General features: G+C 34.3%; 1 protein-coding gene across 4 annotated transcripts; it reads left to right on the forward strand.

Moving 5' to 3' along the window:
- The first annotated feature begins 1,431 nt into the window (after nucleotides 1-1,431).
- Nucleotides 1,432-6,750, forward strand: LOC129306745 (uncharacterized). Of its 4 annotated transcripts, XM_054947477.1 has the most exons (10): nucleotides 1,432-1,484; nucleotides 1,615-1,816; nucleotides 2,035-2,266; nucleotides 2,581-2,877; nucleotides 3,261-3,478; nucleotides 3,623-3,973; nucleotides 4,332-4,532; nucleotides 4,726-4,796; nucleotides 5,703-5,842; nucleotides 6,192-6,750. In XM_054947477.1, exons 3-10 carry the CDS (start codon nucleotides 2,071-2,073, stop codon nucleotides 6,527-6,529), a joined length of 1,812 nt encoding a protein of 603 aa, XP_054803452.1. In that variant the 5' UTR covers nucleotides 1,432-1,484; nucleotides 1,615-1,816; nucleotides 2,035-2,070; the 3' UTR covers nucleotides 6,530-6,750. The 4 variants fall into 4 exon arrangements, with proteins under 4 accessions (XP_054803452.1, XP_054803451.1, XP_054803453.1 ...); XM_054947476.1 differs by having other exon boundaries at nucleotides 1,459-1,816; XM_054947478.1 differs by having other exon boundaries at nucleotides 1,460-1,816; nucleotides 3,270-3,478.
- Nucleotides 6,751-11,074: the final 4,324 nt, after the last annotated feature.

Genomic DNA, 11,074 nt, shown 5'->3' on the forward strand with positions numbered 1-11,074 from the left:
TTCCCATAAAAATTTATATTAAAAATAAGATCAAGCAAAAGACTGAATAAGTTCAATCAAGTTAAGCAAAACACAATTGGTTTGATAAAATTGATTTTAAAATTTACATTATATTTAAAAAATAGGGAAAATAAAATGATTTTCAAACTTCAAACATAAATTGAGATCTAGAATAATTTGTTCCCTTTACATCTCATAACACTAAAATAACTTCTTCATAAATATTTTTAATGAAAATAAGTGTTAACTCGAGGTTTTTTTTTAAAAAAAAATAGTTGAACAAGCTTTTTTAAATCATAAACAAGTATTTAGTTAAATTAATTGCCCAATCTCTTATTACAATTAATAAAACTCAATTTTAAATATCAATTCCAATGTAATTATACAAGGTTAATAAATATGTCTCTATCTTATTAGTAAAATAATTCATTTACCATGCAAACTTCAAGTTCTTGCATTATTTTACTCAAATTTTACATTCAAACTAGCCCTCTTAAGCATTATCTAATTGAACAAATCAATTAAATGGTAGCTAATCACTTAGAATTATTAAGAGAATAGTAAAATAAATATTTATATATCATTAATTATCAAAAAAGAGGAATAAATTAGTGTTAATCCATATAAAAATTTTAAATAATCATAGAATAAAGTGTTTAACTATTCATAATCATTTACAAACTATACAAATATACAAAATATTTGAATCCATATTAGGTTAGAAGAGAGAAAAGGAGAAGAAACAAAAAAACGAAGAGAATGGAGCTATAAATGTGTTCACGTCTTCATTCCCTCACTCCAAACTCTTTCAACTCCAACACCCTAGCACACGAAGCTCTCAATGAAGGCTCAAATATGAAAAATAACTTCACAAATATAAGAGGTTTGTACATATAAACCTAATTTCAAGTTTGATGCCAAAATGTACAGCTTCAATAAACGTCATTTGGTTGCGGCAAATTTATCCTTAGCTGTGGCTTAAGATTTTTTGGCTGCAATTAAAGTGCTTCTCTCATGTTTTAGTTCTAGTTTTTGACCAAAGCTAAAAGTGTTTCAACTAAGTTTTAATTTTTTAGTCTTTATTTTATCTTTTTCTTAATGTAGTAATTTCATAATTTCTTTTTTTTTTATCCTTTTCAAATGATGCTCCAAACAATTTAAGAAGATAAATAATTTGAAAAGGTTCCAATTTAATCTTAATCAAGATAAAACGTATGCATAGTTTAGATCAAAATTTTGTCATTTAAGTCCAAATATAAGAAACACACATTTATCTATTACACATATTAAAAGTATTCACAACTTCACCTAAATGCATATGAAATTAGAGGAAAATGTGTTAACATGGCATAAATTTTCACGTCATGTTATCAGTGGTTATAGGAGAAATAAGCAAAAATGCACGACTATCCTACTGTTAAATCTCTTTCTTTTTTGGGGGAAAAATACATTGCTGAATGAAAGGATTGGGCATTGGCCTTGGGGTAAGCCGTCCTCTTCGCTGTAACTTCTCGAGTCATCTTACTGTTCATCCGGCCTCGTCTAGCGAGAGCGACACTGAGCATTTGCTATAATTTTTCCATCTGTCGAGTTAATTGGTTCGTTTGCGTGTAGTTACTGCTGCTTTCTCACCTATAACGCCGCCACGGAGGTTCAATGAGTCTAGCTTATTATCCGCTCACCCGCCACACTCCGCACCCCAACCGTCACCTTTAGTTCTCTGAAACTTTCACTAACACCCCCACATAATCAAACCCTTTTTCTTTGAAAATGAAAATGACTTGCCGATACGTGAAGCGACTGCTGCATAATATATGTAAGTTCATCTTCTATGATGCCACCGCTTTATTATTGTGGCTTCTTTTATTCATATTGCTGCAATTAATATGAGCTCTCTTCATAACCGGTAAATGGGAAGTAATGTGCTGAATTTCTTCCGAATTTCAATGATTCGATTAGCCTTTCAACCGGGGGCCAAATTTAATACTAGGATTTTCCATCCTCTCTGTTTTTCCTTCTTTTTTTTACTTCCAGGAACATGAGTCTCTGGTTAATGGTTATGTTGCTTGGATGATGAGTTCCGCAAGATTAAAGCACCTCATGTCTGATGTTATAAAACATGAAGCCCCTTTGAAAAGAAAGCTGCTTTGCCCTACAGCAATCGCTTTAATCATGTTGGCATTAGTATTTCATCTGGACAGGGTCATGCGGCAAATCTTAAACACCCTGCTCTTCAACAGACTTGCTGTATATTTTTTGCTGCAATGTTGGTTGCTCTGATTATCCTCACATTTTATATCGGAATTTTTCGGAATGGAATTGCAATTTTTCTATAAATTGCTAAAGTTAAAAGATTGATTTTGTCTCGAGCTCGATCCTATAATCTTTCTTGCTGAAAGGCTTCGTAAGGAACTAGCGTCCTTTGATGTCTTATTGGTTTGTGTCCAAATATCTGTGGACTAGTTACTAGCCTCAGTTCTAAAGTTTTCATCGCATAAATGATTTATGTGCAGACAGTTCTCCTTCCAATAAATACTATTTGGATTCTGGATATTCACGTTCTTTTAATCCACTCTGTAGATTGTGCTAAAGGGCTTCTCAATAAAGAGGAACCATATTGGAAGTACATGCACGGTATTGTTAACTGGAATCAACTGCATAGGTCAATAGCAGATAAGGTTGAAGGAGGTGAACTTAAAAAAATGGACAAAACACCTGAACCTTCTCTCGATAAGAAGATAGACAACAATATCTGGGTTAGCAAATACAGTTCTGATGGTGAAGATCCAGCTGATAGTAAGTGGAAGTTAGAGCTGGCTTGGCTCACAAAGGCACTGGAACCAGCTCTGCAATTGTGTAGGTGGGCTCTGCCAACAGGTCTGTTAACTGTAGAGCATGTTTCATCTCATGAAATTAGACAGCACAGATAGTTACAAATTGCTGGTATCTTTCTATATTATCTTGAATCAATCTATCTGCAGAGTACGGACAATCTTTAACTGATATATCACTTAGTTTACTGCATTGGTGAAATTGAACACAACTGATTACATGCATCATGTAAACTCTTATTTCTTTTCTCACTCCCCCTTTTCTCTTCAAACCAGTCGGATAATTTATAGGGTAGAAGGCATAATTGCTACATTATATTAAAGTTGCAGTTTGATTAACATCAAAAGAAGATTATTCTCTTGCTCCACGCAACACAAGTCTATGAGAATCCATTTTCTTATATGCTAAAGCCCTAGTCTATGTTTAAGAATACGCAGGAGATGAAAATTGTAGAAGTGGAAGCAATCCTCCACCAAGCAACCGATCCCTTTTGGAAATAATTAGTAGGATCCAACGAAGCAAGGTTGGAATCCAGGATTGGAGCTTGAGTGACCTTACAATTGGCCTGTATCTTGTATATCTTCGTCAAGCTTCTGGAAATGCATTTGAAGATATCAAAGGAATCCAGATCTTATCGGAATCAATAGTAATTTCTAAAACCGCACTCAAGAGAGCATACATGTCCTTGTGGCATAATTATCTGTTTATCTTGCACTCTCAGCTTGTCATTGCAAGTCATTATGGCATGGCACAGTCTTGATTCTCATTAGGAAATTTCATTGGATTCCAGGTCCAAGATCTTATATACTACCTTGAATTGGCTAAAGGTGCTTATAGGGATAATGCTGCTGGTATTGCAAGGAACAGCATGCTCCGAGAAAGCAATGTTTTGAAGTTTGTTAAAAGTTCCAGTGTTATGAGGCCTGGCTATTATATAGGGGTTGATACCCGTAAGAAACTTGTTATTTTTTGCATTCGTGGAACCCAAACTGTTTCTGACCTTATCACTGATGTTGTTTCCTCAAGTGATGGTGAAGTCACCTTTGAGGGCTATTCAACCCACTTTGGAACTGCTGAATCTGCTCGTTGGTTTCTTTATCATGAGATTGGAACCATAAGGCAATGTTTGGAGAAACATAAGGTGGGATGATCTTAATTTTTTATGGAAAAAAATATATTTATCTCCCTGAGTTTGTGTAACCTACACTTTGTCTAGTTTCGTATTATGCAATGACCTTCTCTGTTGACATTTATAAAACCTGTGCCTAGATTCCCTGCATTTTTATGCAATAATTTTCTCCACACCATCTTGAACAAGTTAAATTACATTATTAGAGAAGTTTATGTGCTTAATGAGAAATTTAAAAAAAATTGGGAAGATTAGTGTAATTCAATTTTTGGTTAGATTAGTATAATTCATTTGTCATCTCTTTTTGAATTTTGGGTCTCCTTCTGTAGTTTGCCTATTCTTTTAGTCAGCGTGACCAACTCTGAAACAGGGATTTAGGGTAAGACTGGTGGGTCATTCTCTTGGAGGTGCTATAGCTTCCTTATTAGCGATAATGATGCACAGAAGGTCATCTAAGGAGCTCGGTTTTAGCCCTGATATTGTATCTGCTATTGGATTTGGTACTCCACCATGTGTCTCTGCAGAACTTGCTGAAAGCTGCTCTAGCTACGTAACAACAGTTGTCATGCAGGTGGGTGTTTGTTGACTGGCAGACACACACACAAACATGTGCATGTGTGCGCACCACAGTGTTTGATCTGGATTCTTGAAGTAAATAATTATGTTTATGAAGTTTCTGAGATGAGTCCAGATTCTTTTCTAGTTTTTGTCTTTATTATCTGTCATCATTGGTATATAACTACTTGGTTTTTGATTATATGCAGGATGACATTATACCTAGGTTAAGTGTAGCTTCCCTAACAAGGTTGAGAAATGAAATTCTTCAAACTGATTGGTGAGGAAAATTTAATTTAGTCTTACAACAAGCAGATTCTCCCCCATTTCTTCCAAGAGAAAGTGCTAAAAAGTTGAAGAAATTAATTTCAGCTTATAGTTCTTGAGCAATACTCCCTTTGGTTTTTATTATAAGATACTTTTAACCATTTCAAGCATCTTAAGAAAAGTTAATTTTTCCTTAATATTATAAAAAAATGATATGTATTTTCATTTTTACCCTTGGCTTTAAATGATATAACTACATTAAATATTTTCACACTAATCAAGAAAGGGTAAAATTAAAAAAAGTAGTTTAGTTATTACTTTTAAAAGGTGTCCTACAAATAGGATTAGAGGGAGTACAAATCAATGGCAGCTTTTTCTAATAAAGGGATGTTTAAATGTTGACAATGTAGTTATCTTCCTTGTGCATGCACACACGTGCTTGCGCGAGAAGAATAGAGGGGGTGGCCAATACCTCTGTTACTATTTCACAATTCTCTAGTACTTTCAAACTTTGACCTGATGCTTTTTTGGTTTATTTGGGTTCTTCCTCGTCTCCTATATTTTTAATTATCATATGTTCTTATGTTGAAGAACGGAGTTGTTAAAGAGGTGCTTTTGCTTTGATGCATCATATTCAGTTCATTATATAACTGTCTTTCAATTTTATTGTTCTCGTTCCATCAGAAAATTGTTTTTTCCAATTTTATTGTTCTCGGTCCATTAGTTTTCTTGTTATCATAAGAAACACTGAAAGGCATAAGGGGGCCTTTTATCAATGCCCTCACATGTCAAGGAAAAGGTATGATTGGTTGGTAGCAAATAAGCTGTACTATATTTTATAGCAGGCAGCCTGGCACTTCAGAGAAGAGTTTTACAGCTAGCGACCAAAAAAGACTTACTCATACTTTGTCTTGTATAGGATGAGTATGATTGAGAAAGAAGACTGGAAAAGCGTCATAGATTTGGTTACAAATGCTAAGCAGGTTGTTTTGTCAGTTCAAGATGTAGCTCGCAAATTTGTTGATTATGCAAATTTCAGGAGAAACAAAAGTTTAACTGGTAAGCTGCCATTGGCCTTTTCTGTGTTGGCTTAAAATTTCTGAGAGTGGCAATCTATAACTTGAGATGTACCCAGTTCTACTTCAACACTTCTGCAAATTGAACTAAGGCCTCAAGGTCTAAGTGGCTAACCTCAACAATTGCCATCATAGACCTCAGTCGTAGTCAAATTTCAAATAGCCTGCAAGCTAGTGGTTTTCAGTCTTTCTTGTTATTACATTATATAAACATCATTCTGAGTCAAACCTTAAGTTGCCAATAATTATGAAAACTGTGCACTAAATTTGTTTTTGTGGTTGTTAATGCGTTTACATATTCTTATGTAAGCTATATTATTGTGTGTAAACAGATGCTGCCATAGGCAAGGAGTTGCCAGTTGCTCCTGGAGCCCTTGTGGATAGGAAGGAGACTTCTATTGCCCTGAAAACTGGGGGAGACGAGTCTAAAGTACATGAGGAATTATTCATACCCGGGATCGTTTACTGTCTACAAAGGAACATGGGCTCCCAAACTGATGGTGGAAAGCAATATTTCACCCTACTGAAGAGGCATCCTGGTGAGCATTTCCAGAGGATAATCCTTTCAAGCAACTTGATCTCAGACCACAAATGCGATAGCCATTACTATGCTTTAAGAGATGTACTTAAAGGGTTGCCTTGGAGTGGTGAGGAAGGTATTTTCAAATAATGAACCTTTTCTCTTTAATTTTTAATTTTAATTTTAATTTTTTTTTTGGGGGTGATGCTGCTAGAATTTTAAAATATAGATGGTGGCTTTGCAGTCTTGTAGTCAGAAATCAGATTAGGAGTTAGGGACGGCTTAGTATAGCAAGTTTGTTAGTTGATTGATGACTTGATGTAAACAAAAAGGAATAATAATGGATAATTGTGCCTATTCTTTTGCCTCAACCACTCATATCCTGTAGGAAGCGGGACAATGGACAATTTTTTCCCCCCTTTTTGTTAAGGACAATAGACAATTTATAAAGCCATGGAATGTACCAACAAAATGTAGCTCGTATAGAATGGCTAAAGGATAAGCTATATCACGTACAAAAATGGTGTCCCTAGCGCATCTTTTTAGTGTGCATGCAGTTCTTTATTTGGTGAAAGATTCGTTTCTCATGTGACACACCTGCAGTTTTTGGTAAGGGGCTGGGATACTGGCAATATGAAATCGTTGTGTTGATATACTTGAGCGGTCACAGTTCACAATGCACTTTTGCTTGTCTTGTTTGGCTAGAATGATGATGGTTTCAACTGAGCTTGTTTGTCACTGAGTGATCTGACCGCACAAAATGGCATTTTTTTTTTTAAATTCAAATGATTGAAGAAAAGTTTCTACACAAAATGGCATTTTTTTTTTTTAATTCAAATGATTGAAGAAAAGTTTCTACGATGTGATTCGGGGGACGTCTAAGTGGACGGTGAATCTCACCTGAAACTTTTAGAACAGCTGTAATAGGTATTGTCTTTTTTTATGGTGCCACATTTTACTTTTTCTAATCCCTATCTCATCATAATTACTTTTTGAATACTACAGTTTTACACAATTATTATCTGTCTCCACCAAATCATAGAAGAATAAAGCAATGCATGGTTGCATTGTCACCGAGTGCACCCGAGGTGTTCTTTTCTTTTCTTTTTTCTTTTTGAGAAATAGGCTCGTTCTTTCTAGTGCTGTTGGAGAATTGGGTCAACAGGAATGGGATAATAAATTACGGATAACCTATGGATCAAGTTAAACGGCAGGGAGGATCCACTAAGAGATCGGATATTAAAGGACAAGTGTTAATTTTGTTGTTGGGGCAATTAATAATGGAATTGGGAGCATCATTACCGACCTAGGTTATTTGGTAGAGGTAGGGAACTAATATATTTGCTTATCTATGCTTAAGGGTTAAAAATATCTCTCAATATACACGTCATAAATAATTTTAAATTTAATTTAGGATTATTTTTTCCCTTCAACGTAATAGATTTTTTCTCCCAGCACTATGATGTTATCTTGTCTGACGTCCATTAGTATCGGCCTTACTTTTGAAAATTTTTAATATTTTTTATCATAAAATGTTATTTGTGGGTTCCACATTAATTTTTTAAATATTTTTTATCTTAAATATCCTCTACTCTTTCTCTCTCTCTCCCCTCACACCTCATTGATCCAAACGATGCATTGCATAGATTTATTCTTTACACAGAAATGGCTGAATCCTTTGCACTCATGATCACCCTCATCTTCAAGCACGAGCTATAAAACTATTTCTCTTTCCACCTCATCAACTCGTAGTTCAAGCTTTGAGCGATCATGAACTCCAACCAAACGTGATCATCCTCTTTCTTCATATTTTGCTTGTCATCAACTCTTGGTGTGAGCTTTGAGTGCTTATCGACTTGTCAGCTTGCTGGCATAGATTATGAGCAATAACATAATGATGTGCAAGGCATAATCTCTCTCTCTCTCTCTCTCTCTCTCTCTCTCTCTCATTCCTTCTCTCCCCCTAACGTCTCTTTCTCTCGCCCTCCCCACACACACACTCTCTCTCTCTCTCACACACACACACCCCTTCTTCTCTTGAACATGCATGCATCTAAGTGGATTCTTGAGAGCATGCCTAAGAGAACGCTGGAGTAGCCACCGGATTTGGTGGTGGTAAGAAGCACCATCTCTGTTTCCAATAGAAAAAACAGGGGAGAATAGGACCTAAGTTAATAAAGAACAACAGATTGATAGCCAATGCCATCCCACGCTATAATGACAATGCCCTTTTCCATGACGTCACGCCATCCCATTAGAGCTAGTTATAATAATTGCAGTTGGTAGAATGGAAGACAGGAACATCAACTTGAGTGCAAGCTTAGCACCGGATGAAGTTATTGTCAATGCTATCCCAGGAGCTGTTGACTGATAATATGTTAAAGTAGTAATCATAAATGTCTATGGCATGGCTGTTCGCTGTCAAGCATTACTGTAAGCATATCAGTCGTCACAACAATATTTTAGAGTTATCGTTTCTACGAATATTTAGATAAATGAAGGTTAAAATTTACTATTAAATTTTAAAATAGGTTGAGCGAAATTAAGAGTGTGTTTGTGTGAAAGTAATGAACTTTGGATTAAAATTGTTTTAAAGTAATTAAAACTTGTTAAAACATTAACTTTTAGAGATGAGAATCTAAGATTATTTCTCTCATTTACATTTCATAAAATTTAAATTAATTCCTCTCAAATAATTTTTTTAATGAAAATAAGTTTTAGTCTAAAATTTCAATACACTTGAAAAAGCTTTCTTAAGTCAAAATCAAGTATATTTGAAAATACTAAAATTTTACAATATTTTAAAAATAATTAGTGAAAACAAATTTTAGGTTTCAATTTTAGTATGACTATAGAGGGTTAATAAATATCTCTATTTTACCAAAAAAAATTATACATTTATCTTTATAAATTTTAAGTCTAACATTATTTTATTCAATTTCTACACTTAAATTAGTTTTCTTAAGCACAATTTAAGTGAACAAAACAATCTAAATGGTGATCAAGCACTTTAAAGCATTAAGTATATGATAAAATAAACACACATATATATATCATTAACTACCAAAAGAGAAGAATATGCAAGTCTTAATCCATACAAAGATTTAAAATAATCCTAAAACAAGAGAACTAGCTACTCATGTTCAGAAAAGAGTCATAAATGTCACAATATACAGCATCCATATCAGAAACAAAGAGAGAAAAGGGAAGAGGAGAAGAAAATTGAAGAAAATTCATTTGAATCTCTTCAAATCTTCAATCATTGGTCAAATCTCCTTTAAGAACCCTAAACTCTAGTAAAGCAAGCCTCAAAGAATGTCTAAAAATTGCAGCTCCTTGTTTGGAGGCGTGTTTATGGCTTATCTACCCTAATTTTTTCATTTTGCAGCTCAAAATGCATAGCCAGATTTAGGCCATACACCGCGGCGTGTTGTCAGTGCTTCACAACGCATATGGTAAAATGTGTCGGTGCTCCTGCATCTCCAGAAACTCCATCTTTGTGCTGCATGCCGTGGCGCATTGTACATGCATCGTAGCACATAACACAGAGCCTCTAATCTTCTCTTTTAGCTCTAATTTTTCTACTGTTATATTTTCATATACATCTTCAATCATCATTTCGCTATTTATCTTCAAAATTACCTAAAACAATAAATACAATTATGAGATCTTTTAAAGTTTAAAATCAATATAAGAATCTATGCAAAACTCTCAATAAGTTTTTTTACGTCAATTTGGATTGAAGCTTATTTTTTTGTATTTAAACCCAAAACATTCACAATTAATCTAATCCATCAAATAAAGTGTAGGAAAGTGTGTTGAATTGACATCAATTTTAATAGGTTATCAGTGGTTGATAAGTGTGTGAGGAGAAAGGACGATGGGTGTGTGAGGAAGGGAAGAGACGGAAGATGGAGAGAGAAAGTAGGGAGGAGGGAGAGAGAGAAGGGAAGGAGATGCCGAGGGGAGTGACGAAATGAAGGAGAGAGAGCGGATAGAGGGATAGGGATATTTTTTATACTATAAAAAAAATAATGGCACCCACTAAAAAACATTAAAAAAAATGGGACTCACATAATGGTAGAAATGAGAGAGTTAACACCAGGGGCACAGTAGCAACATATTTAAAAGTTGAGAAATAAAATTAACCTTAAGTTAAGTTTAGGGTTTCTATTGACCTTTTGCATATACTTCAGGGACAAAATTGAACCGTAATTCTTATTTATATTTTACTACTCTGGAAATTTCGGCTGTATTCATTGGCCTAGTATGGGTATCTTGACATCAAATGCAGAAAAATCTTTTGACGGCTCTAATCTCAGCTTCGTAGCACACGCACATTATATCTTCCTTCGGTCTGGGCTGGATTTGTAACGGCAAAGCTTTTTAATCTAGAGCTTATGTACATTTCTGGTATTTTTCCTTAATTTAAAAACTTTTTTATACACATCGGCATGTTATTTTTTTAAAGAAAATATTTTTTTAAAGAATTAATCCTGAATAATAGTGAAAATGAAAAAGGGCAGTGTGAGCTCAATTAATTGAATAAATGGGGCTTATGTCAATTAAAAAAAAATATGACTTTGAATCCTAATATTTTGCTCAAATTTTGTTATAAATTTTTATACTGTTTTTTTAATATTTTAAGTTTATATTTTTATTTTTCAGTGTTCTAGGTCCCTTCATTTGCGGTAT

This window comes from Prosopis cineraria, unplaced genomic scaffold (assembly GCF_029017545.1).
Source record: "Prosopis cineraria cultivar Desert tree isolate PC_DT_omini unplaced genomic scaffold, ASM2901754v1 PC3, whole genome shotgun sequence".
In the NCBI taxonomy this organism is placed as follows: Eukaryota; Viridiplantae; Streptophyta; class Magnoliopsida; order Fabales; family Fabaceae; genus Prosopis; species Prosopis cineraria.